This window comes from Chinchilla lanigera, unplaced genomic scaffold, assembly GCF_000276665.1.
Source record: "Chinchilla lanigera isolate Chin_1 unplaced genomic scaffold, ChiLan1.0 scaffold00111, whole genome shotgun sequence".
Classification (NCBI taxonomy): Eukaryota; Metazoa; Chordata; class Mammalia; order Rodentia; family Chinchillidae; genus Chinchilla; species Chinchilla lanigera.
In genome coordinates this window covers 2,134,410-2,157,903 of record NW_004955512.1, presented here as the reverse complement: position 1 = coordinate 2,157,903, position 23,494 = coordinate 2,134,410, and the positions used below count along the sequence as shown (strand labels likewise).

At 35.7% G+C, this 23,494-nt stretch overlaps 1 protein-coding gene across 3 annotated transcripts in view; it reads left to right on the top strand.

Moving 5' to 3' along the window:
- Window positions 1-23,494, top strand: part of Vps13a (vacuolar protein sorting 13 homolog A (S. cerevisiae)) — a gene marked incomplete at its 5' end in the record, with an annotated part of 229,395 nt that overhangs the window by 109,294 nt on the left and 96,607 nt on the right. For all 3 annotated transcript variants that reach the window (XM_013506545.1, XM_013506546.1, XM_005408304.2), the window contains 9 exon segments: window positions 5,141-5,268; window positions 5,713-5,882; window positions 6,579-6,796; window positions 8,350-8,582; window positions 19,408-19,500; window positions 19,908-20,264; window positions 21,337-21,438; window positions 22,850-23,008; window positions 23,166-23,421. In XM_013506545.1, coding sequence (XP_013361999.1) covers window positions 5,141-5,268; window positions 5,713-5,882; window positions 6,579-6,796; window positions 8,350-8,582; window positions 19,408-19,500; window positions 19,908-20,264; window positions 21,337-21,438; window positions 22,850-23,008; window positions 23,166-23,421 — 1,716 coding nt within the window.

The window sequence follows — 23,494 nt, the reverse complement described above, 5'->3', positions numbered from 1 at the left end:
GGATTTGGAGGCATAAGAGTAGAGTTACCCTCAATCTGGTATTTGAGAAGACTCCTCAGCTCTGCCTACCTGAAAGTAAAGCCTACTGATCCATAATGTCCACCTTTGCAAAAGCCTGAGGTATGACACAAGTTGAACATTCAGAGAATTCCAACATAAAAACAACTCTTCATTCACAGCACTACAAAAAAATCCCATCTTTGCTAGACAAGATGATCCACCTAATTTTTATTGTTGAACATAAATGGTCCCATATGAAGGAAGTCATAAGCACACAGTATGAACCAAAGAAACACAATAGTGTTTTCTGAATGAAGTAGAAATAACTGAGCAAACAGAAAAGAAAAGAAAAAGAGACCAATAAAACCTGCTGTTTTAGAGGATTAGGTAATATAAGAAACAGATCCTGGGAGCACTAGCAGCCCCACAAGGAAAGAGTTCTTGGAAACTGAATGTAAGATTGCTAAGTTTTGAAACAAAGACAATTGCTATAGGGTTTGAATGTAAGTATTTACTTGGAGCATACGGTTGAGTTAAAATCCATTGCAGAGAGGGTAAGAAAAGGAACAGACAGTGAGGTAAATGAGTGATACTTCAGTTCAGAAAGCTTTAATCTGCAAAAATTGTATTATAGGAGGAAGTAATTGAGAAAATGAAGTGAAAAAGGTATTTTAAAAAGTAACAAAGTTAAACTGTCCAGACCTAAATGTTGAATCTGTCGTTTAGATGTAAAGAAACTACTGAGTTCCAAGCAGATTGAGTAAACCAAGATTCCCTCCGTGTTCAAACACATTTTCATAGAACTTCAGGATTGAAAGGTTTAAGATTTTTAGTGTTTCAGCAAAAAAGAAACAGGCTTCCTGTTAGGGTATGGGGGAAAAAGTGAGTGAATGAGTTTTTTTTGTGTGTTGTTGCTACTTTACCAACAAAACTGGATGAAATTGACCTCTAAAAAGAGAGCGGAGGAATATTTGAAAATTTTAGGAAGCGTGACTTTGAATGTAGGTTTCTATACATGGCTTAAACCATCATCAAAAATGTGAAAACAAAACAATTCTCAGATTATTAGTGATTCAAAATTTACTCAAACTCTCCTGTACTCATTCCTAAGAAAGCTTAAAAATATATTCTAGTAAGATAATCTTAGAATCCAGGAAAAAGAACAACACAGGATTAAACACCAATGATCTTATCAAAGGATGCATCCAAAATGATCCATGTGACTAGAGTAGAAAGCAGTTGATTTTCATTTAAAATGATCACAGGATACTTTGAAGGGGGAAGCTACTGGAATGATCATAGCATAATTCCACATAAAATGCGTGATGATGAATTAACTACATTACATAAATGATACATAGAGAGGAAAACATGTTTTCTAAAAGAACTCTCTAAACCATAATGCAGAATTGAAGTAGACTACATTTTGAGTGATTTTTGTGCCATTGTTAAAAAGTGAGAAAGGTAATATTTTCACTATTGACTAGTGAAATTACAGCGACAGAGGCAGTATTATGATAAACTATAAATATCTTCATTGAAAAATAGTTTATAATCAACATACGAGCAGAGCAGGGGAAGAGTCTCAGAGAATAAAGAGCACCATTTATGTCTCCATGGTCAAGCTTCCTTACCCACCCATATACTACACTTGATCTTAGCAAAAGGCTGAGAAGTGATCCAGAGAAACCCAGAAGTGTACTTTACTAAGCCCTAAGGCAGCTCCCAAGCCAGTTACAGTGACACAGTTACACTTAATCACCGAACTGATTTCATGACAGTGAATTCTACAACATGGATGAAATGTACACCTTCACTGGAAAGCAGGAATTGTTAAACTGACATAAGAAGAAATAGAAAATTTGGCTAGCCACATTGACTTTACATAACAAATCGTTAATAGGAAATACTCCAGTCAAAACCTTACTCTCTAATCTTCAAGTCGTTAAACAGTTCTTCCGAAGTTAGTTAGTTTGTTTTATTTATTTATTTTTGGCACTACTTAGTCTGTGTTGACTAGGAGCAGTGCCATAGCAGCAGCCCTTAGGTGCCCTGAAATAGTGGACCACATTCCCTTGATGAATGAACTTGGGTCCTACATTGGCACAGACCTCTCAGAGCCATGTACACACCCATGCGCGCACACACAAATGTTCCCATGTTACTGGTTTGCTTTTGTGCTGGATGTGGTTGCTGAACTTTATATTAAATATTTAAGCAAGAATACCACTATTACACAAATTCTTTTGGAAAAGAGAGGAGGGGAATGCCTTCCTACCCATATAAAGCATGCATTACTTGAACATGGAAATCAGGAAAGGACGTGTCAGGGAAAGGTTGTCAGATACCAATTGTTATGGCTCTTGTCTAGCTGTCCCTCAAAGCTTCATGTGGACATAGCTGGGGCATTTCTGAGGTGGCTGAATCTAGAGTGTGTGATGCTGGGATTAAGGGTGTGTGATTACTTCATTAGTCCACTTACTGGTTTGGCATGGTTCTGGGTGTGGATAATGGGAAGGTCCACTCTTGGTTTGGGTGGCACCACCCAAAAGACAGGTAGCCTGGAAGTGCTAAAAGGAAAAGTCACCTGCTATTGCTACTGCTTTGTTGCTTCACTGCTTTGCTGCCTTGTGCAGCAAATTTAATAGAACTGTTTTTCCTGCAGGGCCCCTCTACTATGCTGTCCTGCCTTGGAGCTAGCCGACTATGGACTGAAACCTCTATAAACTGAGCTACAATAAACCTTTCTTCCTTTAACTTTAGGTGGCCAGTATTTTGTCTTAGCAGCTACAAAAGTAACTAGATACCAGTGTCTCCCACGAGCACAGACATAAAATTTCTTAACGTATTAGTATACTGAGTCTAGTTATAGGAGCCAGGAATATAGCTCAGTGGCACAGTGCCTGACTGGCAAGCACGAGGTTGTGAATTCGATTCCCAGTACCCCCCCCCCCCAAAAGTGAATCTTGTAAGGATATAAGGATCACTTCTTGGCCTTTTGGCTAAGATCAAGTGTAAGGATATAAGGAAGGTTCACCTTGAGTGAGAATTATCCTGAAAGGGAAAGTTGGTTTAACATTTGATAAGTCAGTTTGCCAAATTAAAGAGGGCAAAGCATGTAATCACCTCAACTCTTAAGAAAAAAAGCTTCTGAAAAATTCCTCTAGTCATGATATAAACTAGAAATATCAAAGAGGCATAATGAATGGTGAAATGTTCCACCCTAAAAAAGGATAAAGGCAAGAATGTCAGTGCTTACTATTCTTACCAATGTTTGGCTAGCAGACACTGACAGAACAATAAGGCCAAGAAGAGGATTAATAGGTCTGGAGAGTAGAAAGGCCTACCATTGCCTTTTTTCTCAGCCAGCTTGATCAGCTATGCAGGAAAGCCTAAGAAGTCTCCAATAAATTCTAGAATTAATAAATGAATGTAACATTTTTAACAAGATAAAGTTAAAATGTAAAACTTTTTATCACTAACAATTGGAAAGTAAAAACTTTTAATAGATCTGTAGAATGCATCAGAATCATATTTGGGAGGAAGTTTAACAAAAATGTTGCAAGACTTCTACACTGACAAATACCATGTACTAATGAGGAATTAAATGACTTTAATATGCAAGGAGCTATGTTATGTTGTAAATTTTTAAAAAATATCAATATTAGATAACAGTCCTCATCATATTGATTGTACAGATTCAGCATAATTCCAGTCAAACTTTAATAGAAATATAAAAATGGCTTTTAATATTTATGTGGAAATAATGACTAAGAATAGCCAAAAAATAACATTGTGAAAATACTAAGAATTTACCTTATCTAATGATAAAACTTGCTATAAAATCGATATTGTACTGGCAAATTCGAGACATAGAATGGAAGAGAATAGAGTATCTAGTAGATACATAAGTACAGTCATTTGATTTTAACAAAATCTATTAAGGAGAAGATAGACTTTAACAAATACCATCACAACTAGGTAAATATAGAAAAAGTTGAACCTTTTGGCTTCACAGCATACACACATTGAAATGGTTGAGAGAGATAAATTTAAACACTAAACTGTCTGAACTTTGGGAAGAAAACATTAAAGATTATGTTCATTGACAGTAGGATAGCCAAATATTTTTTAGATAGAATATCAAAGCACTAATTATGAAAGAAAAACTTTATAAAGTAGACTTTATTTAAATTTCTCTTCATCTAAGATAGTATCAAGACAATGAAGTTAAGGCTTCCCTCAGACTTAGAGACATAATTGTGATACATATACCTGACAGTGTTCTTAAGTCCAGAATATATTAGCTATAAATTTGATACCAACTTAAAAAAAAATGACCAAAAGATTTTGAAAATTGGAGAGAGGATGGTGTGTAAATGTACAGTAAGAACATCAAAAGTTGCTAACCGATCAGGAAAACTTAACAGTTTACTGAATTAGTTAAATTTTAAAAGATTGACATATACTAATGAGAAAGTAGAATAGCTGAAATTTTCAAAGACTTCTGATAGGAATCTGAAGTAGTATAAATGGAGTGTTGGATACATAGATGTACATTTACACTTAGCACATTTCTTTAAATTGTTCATATAAGATCTGTATATTGCATTGTAGATTTTATCTCAAAACTGGTAGGGTGGTACTTGTGTCTGGAGCTGGTTAGAATGAGAAAGAGGAACTGTTGTGTTTTGATACGCCATTTCATACATATTATGTGCATATAAAACTTTGAGAATTTAAATACAAGGAAAACAGAATTTTGAGTCTTGATGAATGGAACACTTTTTAAAGGCTCCTAAAATATCTTTGTCTTAATATTTTTTAAGTAAAATTTGAATACTAAAATGTACATTTACACATGCTATTTTACTTTGTCTCCAAAATGAGCACCATGGTGACTTGTGTTATTCCTATTTTACAAAAGTAGAAATGGAAGTCTAGTGGAAAGACATTCCCAAGCTATAGAAAGAATTCTAAGCCAGGAGTTCCACATCTGAATTTTTATATCTCTTAATCTGTTGACTGTTATTTTCCTATACCAGTTTAATTAATAATTCTCTTGTCTTATTTCAAGACTATTGTAGTGAGCTACTTTTCATAAGTTTTTCTTTTTATTCAATGACTTCAATTTTTCAAGGAGCAACTGTGGTGACAGCTGCTGTGGTAGAAGTATATTCACGTGCCTCTCAAATTAAGACAACACTGAATATAAGTTTCAGAACTGATTATCTCACCATGGTACTGTACAGTCCATCTCCTGAACCAGTAAGTTGAAAATGAAAAGAAAATGTTTTTACTTGAGAAAAATGATACGTGAATGTTTATTAAATAACAGTTGTTAATTCCATGTGTGTTTTATAATCTCTGTTTCTCTGAGAAAGATGATCTTTTCACTTTAATAGTAAGCATCTCAATTCTTAAATGTTGTTTCATATAGTTAGTAATGTTAAAAACAAATTTTAAAATTAATTTTTTTTCCTTAGCCCTTTGAAAGTAGAAAATTTGTGCCATGAAGTATAGCTCAGCAGTGGAGTGTGGGCTTAGCCTGTGCAAAGTCCTGGGTTCAATCCCCAGCACCCAAAAAAAAAAAAAAGAGAATGTTGATGTTTCCTATAAACAGATTAAATAATTTGTAGTAGGTTGTATCATAAAATATACAGTAAATTTCAATATTTTGTGTAATTTTTGTATGGATTTTCTCTTCCATAGGCATCCTTTTCAGATGTTCGTGATCCTTCTCTGCAGCTTGCTGAATTTAAATTGGAAAATATTATAAGTACTTTAAAAATGTATACAGATGACTCTACAGTTTCTTCTTTCTCATTAAAAAATTGTATTTTAGATGACAAAAGACCTCATGTCAAGAAAGCGACCCCTAGGTATGTATTCTGTGGTGAGTTTTTTTTTGTTAGTTTGGTGGTACTGGGAATTGAAGATAGGGACTTCATTCTGAGCTATATCCCCAGCCCTGTTTATTTTTTTTGAGCCACGGTCTCACTAAGTTTCCCAGGCTGTACTCCAACTTGGTATCCTCCTGCCTTAGCCTCCCAGAGTGCTGAGATCATAGTCATGTACCACCATACTTAGTTCTTCTAAATTTCTACTTAAGAAATAGTTGATATATTTTATATAACTTATTCCTAAAGTTGCATTTCAGTTTCTAAATACATCTTGGGATCTTCAGAGCTTCAGTTCAGTCAAGGCATGAGACTCATTTTAAATAAAATTTGAAATATCCTGGTTTAGTACATATATGTGCCTTACTGGCTTCTGGATGAATTGGTTGAATAAGAAGAATTAGTGCAGTTAAATGAGAAATATGTAAAAATTGAGAGGAAAAAATGCTGACATTCAAAACTCTAATAATTTCCTAAGTATACATTTTCTAATTTACAAAACAGCTACGCTCCTGAAGTTTGTAAGTCTATTATTTGCAGGACTTCCCAAGAAATGCCTTGAAGAATTTTTATTTGTTGTCAGTGAAAAGAATTTTTAAAAATCTCTTTAAGTTTTATTGCTATATTTGGTTGTTTGTATGTTACTCATACATAGGAATTATTAATTGTGTTTTTCAGAATGATAGGACTGACTGTTGGGTTTGACAAAAAGGACATGATGGATGTAAAGTATAGGACAATCAGAGATTGTTCTGTGACTGATGCTGTCTTTCAAGAAATGTATATTTGTGCAAGTGTGGAATTTCTTTTGACCGTTGCAAATGTCTTTTTTGAGGCATATACCACAGGCACTACTTTAGAAACCACTGTTCAAACATGGGCTACAAAGGAAGAAGGTTAGTTATCAGCTAAAATATTTAATATCTGCATTATTGCAATGCTATATCAAGTTTTACTTGGATTAGCGTCTTAGATAAGATCAAAATACATACAATAATAAATTAAAATCTTAGTTTTTTCACTGTAGGAGAAAAACCTTAATGTATTTTCTGGGAGGTTATGTAGTTTGCAGTTTTTTGAAGGTACAAATGTATTTTGGGGTCAAAATTATGAGACCTTCATTGGAATAACTAATTGTATTGCTCTGCAGGTAGTAAATAGTTTTAACAAATGTGCTGATACAAGAAAGTAAGCAAGGGGAATAATGAAGCAATCACTCCTTTTTATAAATATAGTATTTTAATCTAAACATTCATTAATTTTTTTTTTTGTTGTTTTTTTGTTTTTTTGTTTTTCTCTGGTACCGGGAACTGAACTCACGACCTTGCGCTTGCCAGGCAGGTGCTTTTGCCGCTGAGCTAAATCCCCAGCCCCAATTCATTAATTTTTTTATATTTACTTGTAGCTTTTAACCTGACATACAGTTTTTTGAGTATCTTTTTACATGTGTTATTCATTGTGTTATAGTAAAACAAATTTAGCTTGAGAGTTGGGAACTACTAGATGAGGTTCCAGCCCTACTATTAAATAGTGCAGTTGTCCTCACTCCTTCCGCCATCTCTTAAAGTGTTCTTATTGGTATAATTTCATTATTTAAAGAGTTGCAACTTAACAGTAGGGTGTATATTTAGCATGCTGTGGGTTTTATGTTCTGTCTCTGGGACCACAAAAAAGAAAAGAAATAGAGCAGAGAGTTGTAGTAGATTCTATTGGGTTGAATAACCCTTAGTTATTGCAGGCTGATCAGACCCACAATCTCCCAACTGAGTGAATGGCGAAGACTTAAATAAATGAGACAACTGAAATGATTTCAGGGCTCCAGGAGGGACTAACTCTCTTACAGTTTCGATATTCTCTGAGTTTAGACCAAGACTTCTCTGGGCAGCCCATATTTATTTGGTTTACAAACAAAGGAGGGGGATACTCAAGAAAATGGGGGAATCTGGGCAGGATTTTTTCAAGTAACAGATTATGTTAATTTAGGAGAACTAGGTTATCTCTGGGAAGGCCTTCACCCCTTCACACCCACAGGAGTGAGATGCATGCAGCCACAGTCTGCTTTAAGTTAATTGGGGTTGGAACCAGATGTCCTCAGCTGTGGCCTTATCTTGTCTTTTGAGGTGTCACAGCTTCACAGGCCAATACAGGCCTCAGTGGTGACCGGTGACTCACAGAGGTTTACTTACTATGAGTCCACTGCCTATCTTCAGACAAGGTGCCTAAGCGTGAGACAACTCACAAGTAAACACAGAAAGCCATTTGGTTAATATTAAATCCTGCTCAGAGCCACTTTGTAGGGTTCTCCAACAAGATTCCTTTGAGATCCAAGATTCTTTAATTTTACCTTTTTACTTAGAATGAAATAACACTTTCTTATAAATAGTGACTTATTCAGAAGTATTTTATATAGAAATATTTATATATTGAAACACTTTTATTTCTATTTTAGTACCTATACAGGAACCAGAGAAATGGGAAATCAACATTCTTATTAAAAATCCAGAAATTGTGTTTGTGGCTGACATGACAAGTAACGATGCTCCTGCCTTAGTATTAACAACACAGTGTGAAATTTTCTGTAAAGGTGACCTTGAAAACAGTACAGTGACTGCTGCCATTAAAGATCTCCAAGTCAGAGCATGCCCATTTCTTCCAGTCAAGAGAAAAGGCAAAGTTGCTACTGTGAGTTTACTATCATCTGCTTAGTTGTAAAGCATTTTGAATTTATTATATACCACATTAGGAAATGAAAATGACCTGCGTTCTTTCTAACCTTGCTGTGTACCTTTCTTGCAGTTTAGAGAGTCCCGTTTAAAATACTGTTGTACTAGTTTTGAAACTTCTGTTTTTCCAGATGCTCTTCATTGTTACTTGTTTTGGTTGGTTTCACTTTTGACACTTTTCAACTAAGATCTTACTTGAACTTTCTTAACCATATCAATTTCAAACTGTTCTTTTTTCTTTGTGACTTTTTACCAGTTAGTGTTATTTCAGTTTTATTTTTTCTTATTTGGATGTTTTTACGTAGGTAAGGTGTTTTTGATAGTCTCCATGTGTTTTTCTTACTACTGGGACAAAATATTAAACAAGTTAAAGGAGGAAAGGTTTATTTTAAGTCATAGTTCATAGAGGTTTCAGTTACAGTCAGGGTGGCATGGAGATGGGCAACACAGAGGAGAAACAGACCTTGGTAGGGCAGGCAGAAAAAGGCAGCTAGGCTACCTTCGTCTTTTCCTTTATACAGTAAGTCCCCGACTTACGAGCAAGTTTTGTTTGGGGGTAACATTTAAATTGGATCTGTTCTTAAGTCCGACAGAGTGAGTCTTATATACCTTTGACAGAAATATACAGCGTAAAGCATAAAAATACCAGACACACAAATACTGTAAATAAACTATTTTTACTTTCACAGTTACCTTAAAATGGTGATATAGGGTTAGGGTTAGGGTTAGCTACCTTCACGATTTGTTCATATCAGTGAATGTTTATAATGTAAGGTCTGTTTATATCTGTGAAAGTTCACAACTCAAATGTTCCTAAGTCAGGGACTTACTGTGTTCCATCCATGCTGCAAAACCAGGGTGGGGCTTCCATTGCCCACACCCAGAATCAATTATGAACTCATCTGAATACCACACCCTTAATCCACATTCCCATACCCTGGATCCAGCCACCTCTGAAAAGCCCCACCTGTGAGTGCTTAAGGCTTTAGGGGAATATCTAGATACAAGCCATGCAACTTGTTTTATCCTTCAGCTCTTTTCTTTTACATACTTCACTTTTAAATTTATGCTCTAGTGACTACTTGGCCTCCTTCCTCTTCAAAACTTCTAAGAATTGTCTTTAAAATTTTCCTACAATTTAAAAATTACTCAAAATATTTAGGTTTCTAAAGGAGTAATAGAAGCATCAACACTCTACAGATTATCAAATAGAAATACAAGCTGTCATTTTGTTTTAAGTAAATAATATGTATTGGCTAGGATATAAAATGGACTGTTGCCAGATGTGGTGGTGCAGGCCTGTAATCCCAGCACTTGGGAGGTTGAGGCAGGAGGATCATTGCGAGTTCCAGACCAGCCCGGACTACGGAGTGAATTCAAGGCCAGGCTGAACTGCATAGCAAGACCTTGTCTCAAAAAGACAAAAAAAGAAAAAGTAGGGTGTTGCCCTTGTTTGTAAGGCTAATAGTTCATCACTAAGAAAAGAAAGGAAATAGGATATGGAATGCATAGTAATTCTCTTTTAAATTATGACTTAAAATTTTAATATATATTTTCTTCTGGTCACATCTTTTTGGCTTGACCATAGCTGTATGACCACACTTAACTGCAGTGGAGGTTGGAGAATGTATTTTTTGTTGAGTGGCTTTGTTCTTGGACAAAACTTCTATTACTCTACAAGAAGAGTAGAATAGTACTTTCAGTACATGTATATGACATATCATAATTCTTACTGTTTTGTCCCCTCCCTTTCCTTGCCTCTTCTCTCCATTTCTTGATCCCCTGCCAATGTGCAAAATATCAATATCACTATTTCATATTATCATTTATTCTATGCTTTACAGTAATATCTTGGTTCACAGACACTTCTGTTTACAATTTGGTTCTCTAAGAAAAGCTTTTGGCAAAATTTTGCTTCCATTTGCAAACTCCACATCCAGTTATAAACATGACAATGACCATCTCTCCACACAAACACAAATGCAGCCATCTTCCCCAAAACTGTAACTTAGATTCATAAGCTGAGGTACTACTGTGTTTATGTTTTGGGCTTTTCATATATGTGAAACCCTGTGTGTCTAATTTATTTCACTTAACATTATAGTATCAAGGTATATCCATTTTCCTGCAAATGACTCAAATTTAACCTTTTTTTATGGTAGAGTAGTATATTCCATTGTATATGAATACCACATTTTCTGTATCCATTCATTAGTCAAAGGATATGTATGCCACTTCCAAGATTTAGCTACTGTGCATTGTGCTGCTATGAATATAGGTATGCATGTATTACTGTAATATGAAGTCTTCTACTCCATTTTTCATGTTTTATTTTTAACATATCTCTGAATATGTTAAATTCGGAGATATGTTGGTCTTTGAAAGCATTATTATCTTCTGTTTCTGATATTCTGTCCTTCCATTGGTTGCTTCTGTGGCCCATACTTTGAGTATAATTTTTTATCTTCTGGATTTCTATTTGGAACCTTTTCATGAACTCTTAAATATTTTTGTTTGGTTTCATTCATTCATTCATTTTCTGAGACAAGATCTCACTTTGTAGTCCAGGCTGGCCTCAAACTCATGGCAATCCTTCTGCTTCAGCCTACAGAGTGCTGAGATTATAAGTGTACACCAGCATACTGAGCTTCATCTAGCTTTTTATTAGTGTCTTCTGTAAGCTCCCCAGGTTGTTTTATTACTTCCATTATCTGTTTGGTTATGTCTTCTGTCAGTCTGCCTAGCACCGTATTGGTCTATTTTTTAATCTTTTTTATCCTTTCAAGTAATTTGACTGTGTGGCTTTTACTTCCTTCTCCCTCATGCCCTGTGGACTAGTTTAAAAGAGTTGAGAGTTTAGGAAGGCATTTTTTTGTCTTGATTTCTCATGTTTGTAATGTTTTTGTTTGTTCTATGTCGTGTTTAGGTCTGCGATATCATGTAGTGGAAAGATTTTTATTATTATTATGGGGACCTCTTCAGTGTGCTTTTCAGTGATGCACTCAGGGCATGGCTAAGTATAGTCCTTTGCCTGTGTCCCAAGACACCATCCCCTCTCTTAACTTGGGAGTGGAGAATACAGTTTAATTGGCCCAAAACCCAGCCGTCTGGGAATGGATCATGGTACTGTTAATGTCACAAAGGTAATCTGGGTGTTGGCATGCAGAGAAAATATATTAGCAGCAACAAGCAACATTATCAAATAACAGCCAACCCAGATAATATCAAGTAAATGAGCAACAGTAATATCATCTGAGACAAACTGCATGTTGACATACCATAAGAAACTTTACCACCTTTAACCTTAGAAAAGAAATCTATAAACCAAATATTGATGTACAGGAGATATCTACTAAATGTGACAACTATACTTCTACTAATGATAAAATTCAACAGTAGTAACAGTTTCAACTGTCTAAAGGTGAATAAAACTTATTGGTTATTGTCTTGGTTGCTTTTCTTTCATTGCTGAGACAAAATACCCAACACCCAAAGTTAAGGAAGGAACGGTTTATTTAGCTCACAGTTTGTGGAGGTTGTCAGTCCATAATCAGCTGGCTCCAAGACAAGGTGGGGTGACACAGGGTTCAAGCAGGCAGAAGACAGCAAATGCAACAAGAGCATGGGGACAGGGGCAAGCACCTTTTCCTCCCTTATATTGTATGCTGGCTGGCTGTCCATGCCCACACCCAATTCCGTGCCCTCTTTCACAGCTGAGGATGTTTACAAAGTAAGGACCCTGGCTCCCTGTTGAATCACTTAGTTGAACTTTTAAACTTCTCAGGTTGACACAATGAACAACATCCTAGAGTGGTAAGGGATGTAGAACTGCTGAGTTACTTAAAGTTTCTAGATGCCTCAAGTTGACACAGTGTATCAACCACAATAGTTATATTATTAAAGATACATGGGGTTGGGAATATGAGAATACAAGAAGAAAAATTTGCAAAGTTAAAGAGTGCAAACTTGGTTTGGTGGTACACACCTGTAATCCCTGGACTCTGGAGGCTGAGGCAGGAGGATCACTTGAAGTTTGAGGCCAGCCTGGACTACATAGTGAGTTGAAGACCAGCCTGAACTACATAAGGATACCCTGTCTCAAAAAACCAATAAAGGAAACAGAAAACAACAATGGGAGGATGAGAAGGAAGAGAGAAAAGTTACACAAAGGATACCATTAAGTATAGAAGGATATTTCTAGAATTTGATAAAGATAAAATAAAACCTGAGAAATAGAAGATAAAAGAAGGGAAATAAAAAATAAAACAGGAATAACAAAAAGGATAAATAAAAATTCCTCAAACCCCAGTAAGCCAGTGAAGAAAAAAAAAGAGAAGGAAAAAAGGGTGGGATGGGTTCCAAAAACATTCTCTGTGTTTTTGAATGAATGATTTCCTTCCAGGCTCCACACTTTTGGAGTCCAGCAAGTTCTGGTTTCCTTTGCCTAGCCTTAGAGCCTGTGGGTGTGTGAGGGGCATCCCCTATTCCAGAGTTCTCTCTGTTTATCCCAGGCTGTGGCAGCGTCCCCACTCATACTGGTAGATGGGGAAGGCAGTCGGACCTCTGGTCTGTGCTGGAAGTGGGCTGCAAGATGGATTCAAGCACTGATGGCCAGTACTTTCTGGGCCAAGCTTCCCACCTTGTGGGTGGGGCCTGTGCTCTTCCTGGCCTGAGTTAAAGCGACCTGGATTTTTCTAACCCCCTCCCTGTCTGTGGCTGTTGCCCACGGCTAACACCCAGTCACTGGGAGGGTAACACTGGGAGCCCTTACTTCTAGGTAGCGACGTTCTGCTGCTTGTGAGCCACAAGCCATGTAGATAGAGTCCAGATTATTTCATTCTTTTCTCTGTGATGTGGGCTATCTTTTCAACTACTGTGTAGCTTCGTAATTTTTCCTGTTAGTTCTTTCCCTAATACTTGACGATGTACTTCTCTTTTAGTCTTAGCCAAGTTGTTATTTTCTAGTGTAAGGATTCTGGATCTTGGAGAGGCTGAATTTAGCTACCAGTTGACACTCCTCCCATTTTCCTCTTCCATAATTTTTTTTTAAAAAACAAATTTCCATGTCTGTCTTTCCATCAATTATCAGAGAAAGAATAGGAGCCACAGTTTTATCCCTTCCCCAGACTCTTATTTAGGGCTTGAGTCTTTCCAGTATGAACTGTTTTCCTTTGTCTTTCTTACAAGACTTTACAAAGAACAGGAAAAAGTAGCTTATACACAGTAACATTCTAAATATTCTGAACTGCCTTGTTGATTCTGTCTGTACATGATCTGTCTTCCCTAAGTATCAGCAGTAGTGGTTTTGTGGAATACTTCACTGTATCATAGTTAGGGTCACCAGTTTAGTACAGTGGTACCTCAGTTTATGATTTTAATTTGTTTTATGATTTTAAGGAAGATGGCTGTGTTTGTGTTTGTGTGGGGAAGATGAACAGAATTTAGTTATATGTCAGTACATAATTTTAAGGGATATCAACAAATAAAGTTTTTCTAACGAATTAGGCTTTTTTAATTGATGCTCTTCATTGTATATTTTATTTCTGTTTTATTATTATTCTTTATCCTTTTTTTGAATTGAATTGTTATTCTTTCAGTGTCAAATGTTATGTTGATAATCTAGCATTATGTATTTAATTATAATTTCCTATACTTACAGATTTAAAGAGGCCAGGGTTGTAGCTCAGTGGCACAAGCACCTTGCAAGTGTCAAGGTCCTGAGTTCAATTCCCGGTACCAAAAAAAAGATTAAAGAAATAATACACTGAGCCGGGGATACAGCTCAGTGACACAAGTGCCTGCCTGGCAAGCGTGAGGTCGTGAGTTTGATTCCCGGTAACAACAACAACAACAAAAAAGAAATAATACACTGAATTTCAAGTCATTCATGAGTTGGTATTGCTCATTTATTTTTGTGCAGTTTCTTTGGGGAATAGGTTTACAGTTTTTTTTCTGATTGATTTTTTTTCCTTAGTGTAGGTAAGTAGAATTCCAGAATGTTTCCTAAGATTTCTATCTCCCTCTGCCATATAGGCTCTATATAGTCTTCTGTCCTTGACTGTGGACTGTACTAGTAGATATGTTTCAGTTGCTAATCACTTGCCTTTGTAATACTGGCTGGGAGAGTATTCTGGGTGATATATTGGAGAGATGATTGAAAGATGATGAAGCATCAAAGAGGATTTGCTGGCCTTGAAGGAGTAGTAAACTGTGGTGGGCCTCCTGGAAGAACGTGTGTGCAGCCAGTAGGAATAGAAAGTAGTCCCTGGCTGATAGCAAACAATTGGAATGCTAGTGTTACCAACAACATCAAAGTCAAAAGCAAATCTTGCCCTAAGTCAAGGCTCCATTGCAGATTATTACTGGTCTGCCCATGATTTCAGCAGGATTCCTGACCCATAAAACTAGGAATTAATACATTTGTGTTGTTTTAAATAAGTAAGTTTGAGGAAATTTGTTGCATAGCAATAAAAAACTAACATGTATAGATTTTACATACTTACATTGCAATAATTAATTAAATGTGGGAGCACTGTTAGAATTGGGCAATAGGCAGAGGTGGGCAGAAATCGGAGGCAGTTTAATAACAGGGTGGAATAACCCTAAGTGATGTTGAATACACTTTTGGTAGTAATCATTGACAGTGCTGCCACTGAGGGCTCAGAAGGAAGATAAAAAGGACACGTCATTGGAAACTTGGAGAAGGAAGGACATGATACACAGTATCAAAACAGTTTGGAAATTTATCTTGTAGTTATAAAGAAAGAGGAACTTGTGACAAATTTCATGTATTTATAGCTAAAGAGCTTGCCAAATTGCATAGTTTCTTGCTGTTGATAATAAAATGCTAGAGGAGAGAAAAATTGTGGGAAGAACAGTTAAACAGAAGTAATGTCACAGGGCAGGGTCTTAGGGTTCCTGAGGCTAAAATAAATACCTTAACCTTTTCCAATAAGTTTGTATGTTTGCTGACTCCACAGAAAAACAGTTTTTAGGACAGGTCAATAAAAGATACATAGGGGCTGGGGATTTAACTCAGCGGCACAGCGCCTGCCTGGCAAGCAAGAGGTTGTGAGTTTGATTCCCGGTACCGGGAAAAAAAAAAAAAAGATACATGTAGACAGATTTGCTAGAGGTAGATATAGGATGCACTCAAGTGGAGTGTGGGTGCTCAAAGAAATGAGGTAGTTGGGAACGGGATTTTTGATGTGTTTTGGGTCGTGGAAATCTGTGGAATTTTATAATATAGATGGGAGAGGATGGCCCACCCGTAGTGAGATAATGGTCTATTAATGTGGGACATCTGAAAAGGGTGGTCCATTTATGTGTGAAAGGAGATGATTTGTAAGTAAAAAGTGAATGGGCCTACATGTTTGTAGTTGAAAGAGAGTTATCTAGGTTTATTGTTTTGAGAGAAGGAAAAAAGTAAGTAAATCAGGCTTGTGTTCTGAAGCTGCAGGGTTTTTTTAAGTATGATTCTCAAATTTTGGTTTCTTTGTCTCTTTCTACTTAGTTCTGTCTTTCATCCTACCTCACTAACATTTGATGATTTTGATTATTCTTAGCCATTCCAAATGGTAGAAGCTGCTAAAAATCAAAAATGGGTGCCAGAAGTGTAGCTGAGAGAAGATTGTGTGATCTTTTGCTAAATTTTTTTTTATTTTTAAATTATTTTTATTTTTAAGATTATGCATCCTCATTGACAACCCAGAAACAGTCTTTACTGATTTCTTGGACACACCCACTTGACACAGTTAAAAGTGATTCCTCAGTTGAGTTCTCCTGTCCTCTTTTTCAAAAAAAATTCCTAATTTGCTATCAAGCCACTCACCAAACTAAGGCAAGACAGTTTTCCAGTTAAGAAAGATCAAAAGATCGGTAGTGTCTAGTCACACAAAGGACTCTCAAGGGGTTAGGGTGTGTTTCACATGTTTCACATCCAGATGGCCTGTAGGAAGCCACCTCATTCCTTAGCCACCTCAGAAGGAGGACAACATAATCTCAGAAAGATGTGTGCTTTAGCTGAATGGAGTAAATCCTCATGAAATCCACAGAAGGTCTTCAAAGTTCTTTAGGAAATTATTTTAGCAGAAATACAGACAGCGTGGACTGCAAAGTAGAGACTCTGGGATTCCCAAAATTCTACTTGAAGCAGTTTGATGAAACTACTACCTCAGATCCCCTTTGTTTTTTTAAAAAAGGAAGGGTGATTTAAAGGGTAGAGCTGAGAAGTGCAGAGAATTAATTCTTCCTAGGCTTGGAAGCTTAATCAAGAAACTTGTGTCTAGTTAGATTATAGAATTGCTTTGGACTAATTGTAGTTCCTTATTGTTATGTTTTCCCCATTGGAACTGGAATATTTGTAAATATTACCCTATATGTGTTCCACCATTGTATGTTGGGACTGGTGGGGACAGGTAATTCATCTTAGTTTCACAGTTCTACAGAAAGAAATTGTTCACTTATTGCTACGCTTAATTGGATTATGTGTAAGTTCCTATTAGCTCCTGGATTTACTCCATTTAGCTACAGCTCATCTTTCTGAGATTATGTTGTCCTCCTTCTGAGGTGGCTAAGGAATGAGGTGGCTTCCTACAGGCCATCTGGATGTGAAAGATGTGAAACACACCCTAACCTCTTGAAAGAGTCCTTTGTGTGACTAGATACGGATTTTAGACTTTGGGTTGAGAAAAAGTAGGTAAGATTCTAGACTTTACAGAGTTAGACATGGACATACTTGGTGAAATACAGTTAGCTGATGAGATACTGGATTTAGGGCTATAATGAAATGAGACTCTTAGGAGATAGTGAACATATTTTGTGTTTGGGAGAGACATGAGTCATTGGAGCTTGGAAGACAGAATTCTACTTACCATGGAGAAAATTCAGTTTGTTTAAAATTATATTATAGAATTATTTTAAAAATCTTAAGTGTTTGAAATTTTTATTAATACCTTCCCTTTTATAACTTTTCCTATGCGCATTAACTTTTTCAGTTCAGTTTTATAAGGGAATAATTGATAAAATCATTTTAGTAAAGTGAAATAAAATACAAGTTTTAAATGTTTTCCAAACAGTTAAGCATTTTTAAGAAATATGGAGACATTGACACCTGTGTTCCTTGTCCATTTGTATGTGATGCCACCTGCTGCCTCACGACCTTATCAGCAAAAGAGGCCATCACCAGAACTTCTCTGGTCCCAGTGCCAACCTTGAACCTCTAAAATCCTGGAGTCAAGTGATCTTTCCTAGGAATGTATGTTTTCCGGATAGTACCTGCTTCTCAGTGTTTTCCATGGCCTGAGTGGTGTTTCCCATGAATACTTCAGTTGAACACATCTCTTCTCAGATAAAGTCCATTAGTTACCTATTCAACTCTCAGGAAGAATAAGATGATAATGGTTAGGGTATGTTATACTTCGTAGAACAAGTGTAGTAGGATGGGTCTGCAGCACTCTCTAGCTATAGAACTGAATACCCTTGAAAAATAAAAATAGGAAAAATGTATCTTAGCTAGGGGCGAGTGAGTCGACGATCCCAAGGGTCAGTAATTTAGGAGTTCCTTAGCCGATTCCAGTTTAGAATCTCTCAGGAGATTGCAGGCATGCTATCAGCTGGATTATTAGTCTTCTGAAACTTTTGAGATGGATAATCTGCCACTAAACTCATTCACATGGGTATTGCAAGAGGCTTTAATTCTTCACCATTCAGTAGGACTGCTTATGACAATAACTTCTGTCAGAGTGAGTGACCAAAGTGAAGAAGAAATATAATCACCAATGAAGAAGAAATATAATCACCAATATAATCACCAAGAAATATAATCACCAATCATTGTGAGCCATCTTATGGGTTGGCTATCATATATACAGCAGATATATATGCTCTCCCTATATGCCAAGAATGGCTCCTATTTGTAAGGAAAGGCATGAGGCAGAGACAAGTCGAGACCACCAGGCTTGTGTAAAGGCAACATGGCATGGAATTTATTGTGTCTGGCTGCAGGCAGACAGATGACAAGAGGGCTGCCTGTGTGAAACAGAGAAGCAGGCTTTTTTGTAGGGCTTAAAAGAAGGCAAGGGACATCAGACGGGAAGATCTTACTAAACATCAGTGGTCCAAGTTCTCTGGAGTCTCGTGAGTCAGGGGGAAAAGTCCTTGAGGCATCTGGTGTAAATGTTTGAGTGTCTTCAGATATCCTGGTGTTTGGAAGATTCCATGCTCCATCTTAGCTCTTTTATAACATCTTGTGTTTGGTGAGGGCAGCCCTGGTTCTGAGCTGAGAACAATGTCCCGCCGGCAGACAGGTTGGGTACTGGGAGAATTGTGTCCAAATCGAGTCAGACACTATTCAGTTGATAATCAGTGTTACATGTATTAAATAACTGATTTTAATCAGATGAGTATTTTTTTCTTACTGTGCTATGTTCATGTTTCTATGCTCAATTGGTTAAATGTTTTGTTCCCAAAGATATGTTTATATACTCATTTTATAGATGTTGAATGTGAGATACTTAAGAGTCCCAGTGCTGCTTCAAATAAATGTTGGAACTGGAGTGGGGGATTGTTTCTACTTCTTTTGTATTAATAATATTGCTATTACTACTATTAATACCTTCTCTTACAAAGCATGAGTAAAGAGAATAATTAAAAAATCTGTTGTCTTTCTTATACTTTTAGTGTTTCTAACTTTTGGATTTAACATAGTTATTACTAGAAAGTCATCAAAGAGAAATATTTACTACTTGAATGTTAACTTAGTGCTATTGCTTTTTGTGTTGCAGGTTTTGCAGCCCTGTGACTTGTTTTATCAGGCTACTCAGATAGGTAAAGATCCACAAGTGATTGATATATCAGTAAAATCCCTTACACTAAAGGTAAGTAAATCTTTCACATCTTTAGTATACTTTAAAAACATTAGTAAAACCTGGAAATTATTATAGCAAGTCTCACAACCATTAAATAAAGTGAATTTATTTTGTAAAATTTTTATGAGACGTTATTTTCAAAATATTTCATGTTTTTATAATGAATGTTATATTCTGTTGTTGACATGTGACTGCTTTTGTAGTTATATCTAATATCCTGATGTGTATAGTTGAAATTATAGTTTAATATTTATAAAATTAGTGTAATATTTTTAAAACTTGAAATTAGTTGTAATTCAAATTTTCGGTAGGCAACAAATTATATCAACTATTTCGTGATAACAGTGTTCAACATTAATTCCTCATGATTACTCGGCAAATATAACTTGTATACTTTGAAATTTTTTTCCATTTAGGTTTCACCAGTTATCATAAATACCATGATTACTATAACTTCAGCACTTTATACAACTAAGGAAACCCTCCCAAAAGAAACCGCTTCCTCTATAGTACATTTGTGGGAAAAAAAGGATACAAAGAACTTAAAAATGTGGTTCCTTGAAGAATCAAATGAAACTGAAAAAATAGCTCCTACAGCTGAATTAGTGCCCGAAGGAGAGATGATAAAAATGAATATTGATTCTATTTTTATAGTTCTAGAAGCTGGAGTTGGTCATAGGACAGTGCCTATGCTTTTAGCAAAGTCACGTTTTTCAGGGGAAGGCAAAAACTGGAGCACATTAATAAATCTCCATTGTCAGGTTGAGCTAGAGGTAAGCATATTTAGTATTTTTCTAGTTTTCGTAACAGTGCCACATATAGAGTATTGTGGGAATCTTAATGAGCTATTTTAATTCAGCTTATAATAAATATGATAGATTTACAATTTTTAAAATAGTTTATATACGTTTGCTCTTGACTGATTTCTTGTAGGTGTACAGTATTTTTATTTGTAGAGTACATATCACATTAAGTATATATTTCAGTTGATTTTATATAAAATGTGACATATTAATAGTTGTTTGTTAAGTTTGGAATTCTTATTGTTCGGATTTAAAATTGAATAACTTTTTCCTTTAAAAGGCTAACTTTCTGAATACATGGATACTCTTTTCTTGTGGAGTGGGGGTGAGGTACTAGGAATTGAACTCAGGACCTCATGCTTGCCAGGCAGGTGCTGGGCTGCTGAGGGGTATTCTCTTCTAATAGTAATTAAAACAATCAGAACAAAAATGTTTTGCTTCAGAAGTGATCTACATATAATCATTTTCAAGAATATTTTCATTTAAATGATTTGACCTTATATTTTTTAAAAGCTAATCTGATATATCCTGCCTTGTGAAAGTGATTACATGAAGTTATAAGCTTTTGTGAAGTGTGCTGACACACTTATACTAACAGAATTATAACTGATGAAGTAGATCACAGTTTCTGTATTCAGATTATAATTCTGATATTTTGCAGAAGATTTGATCTAGGATGTCCAATTTGTTAGAGGCTTTGATGCATTAAATCATAAAATACTTGTCTTCAACTGCTTTTAGTCAGTGATGGAACTTGTTTTAAAATGTCAGTAATATGTGGTAGATGAACATACTATTTGATGCTTAGTTCATTGTACAAGTCAAAGAAACGTGTTTGAAAGAGCATTTTACCTGAATTAAATTGTGAAAAATAAATACAGACTACAGTAAGGTTATCCAGGCGATGAAAGTACTAAGGAATTTGAAGTTACTGGATGATGTGCGGCTAGCACAGCCAAAAAGCCTGCTGGGGGCAAGTAGCGTGGAAGATCATTTTAGAAAATAACAGATGCTTCATTAAAAAAAATAATTGTCTTTTTAGGTTCATTATTATAACGAAATGTTTGGTGTATGGGAGCCTTTGCTTGAACCTTTAGAAATTGATCAGACTGAGGATTTTAGACCATGGAATCTTGGAATCAAGGTATGTGAGAGAGAAAATTTGTGTGTGTGTGTTTGTGTGTATGTATGTTTAAAGAGTATTTTCATAGTTTTAGCCTCGCACAGACTTGAGGAGATGCAGTTTTCCTGTGGACCCTCTGCCTCTGTGCTTGTATAACTTCTTTACCAATATGTATCGAAGTACGGTATGTCTGAAGTCTGAAATTTTTTTTAGAAATCTAGGCCCATCCCATTAGACACTTTAATTTTAATCACAATATTGAAATTTTCTCATCATGAGCCTTGCCTACATGGTTCTGTATTTCACCTCTGCATATTATAATTTTGAAATCCAAGGCCAGTGCTACCTATCCATACAAATAATTATATAACATTAATTATGTACTAGACAGTGTTCTGAATAATGTATCTTTGCTGTAACCTTTATAATAACTCCCTGAAAGACACGCAGTTTTTATCTACACTTGAACATAAGATGGAGTAAGACCAGAGAATTTAATGGACTTTCTTTTCCTAAAATAATACAGTACAATAATAGTTACAGAGTGGAAGAGGTGAGATGTGAATTCAGCTGCAGTCTCTACTCTTAGTTACTATATTATATTGTTATATCATATTAGCATTGGTCATTTTGTAGGTTGTGGTTTATCCTGATTTTTCTTTGTCCTTTGAAGGGACTGTCTAGAAGGCATATTATTTGCTTGAAATATATTATGAATTTATGTAGTTATGAAACTCAGAGCCTTTAGGTGAAAGTTGTGCTTCTAAAGCAAACAATTGCAGAATTACCAGCATGGTATCTGCCTAATAATGATTGACTCAACCTGAAATTTTCAGGGGCTTAAAGTTACAGTAGTCCCTAGCTTAGCATGTGTACCTTACTGTAGTAGATAATTTAATTTTCCAGATATTTTAGATGAAGAATTTGGAAGAAGAGATTCTTTAGGTGGTTTTTAGGTAGACTATACACGTGCAGTGGATCTGTTAATCTAAACTCACGAGTCCTGTGTTCACAGCACTGTTTTGCCACTTCCGTCTGACTTTGTAAGTCCTTAGGTTTCTGTTCTTCATTAGCATGACCAAAAGATTACATTACTTTTTTTGGCTATGTTGCTGTGCAATATGTGCTTTTTATTTACATTCAAATGCCACATACACTTAGTGATTTTAGATATTTTTTCCTAAATTGTGCTTGTCACATCACTAAGGATGAGGAATTATTTTCTAATCCAGTACTGCCCTGGTCTTTTGTGACCTCAATTGGCATGTCCAGGTATTTCATTATAGTAGAGGCAGTGAAACACATAACATTTAAAATGTTTTCTCCAGTGGTATTGGAATTTAGCTAAAGTTTTTTTTTGTTTACTGTGCAGAATGAGTGATGCTGTGCTACTAGATGCAAATTCTTATATTTCTATAATTTATAATTTTAGATGAAAAAGAAACCCAAAAAGGCCATTGTTGAGTCAGATACTGAAGAAGAAAACTACAAAGTGCCAGCATATAAAACTGTCACCAGTTTCTATTCAAAAGATCAATTAAACATTACATTATCCAAATGTGGCCTTGTAATGTTAAATAATTTAGTCACGGTAAGAAACTTAAAACTTTAAATGTTGAGATACTGGTCTCTGTTCACTCTTTTATTAAATAAATTCGTCATTAACTTAATTATTTGTTTCGCATCCCTTAATATTTTGCTTATCATTTAGTTTCCTGCATTTATTTAAGGAAACTCTCCTTTACTAGGCATTTACAGAAGCTGCTACTGGATCTTCATCTGTCTTCATAAGGGATCTAGCACCATTTATAATTTTGAATTCTCTTGGACTTACTATATCAGTTTCACCAAGTGATGCTTTTAACGTACTCAATGTTCCTTTGGCAAAATCATATATATTGAAAAATGAAGAGAGTTTAAGTATGGATTATGTAGGAACTAAGGACAATGATCATTTCAGTGCAATGACCAGCTTAAGCAGCAAACTCTTCTTCATTCTTCTTAGTAAGTGATGTATTTCCTTTTGGAAGTTTTGTTTTAATTACATTTTGCATACTATATTACCCACTTGTAGTGT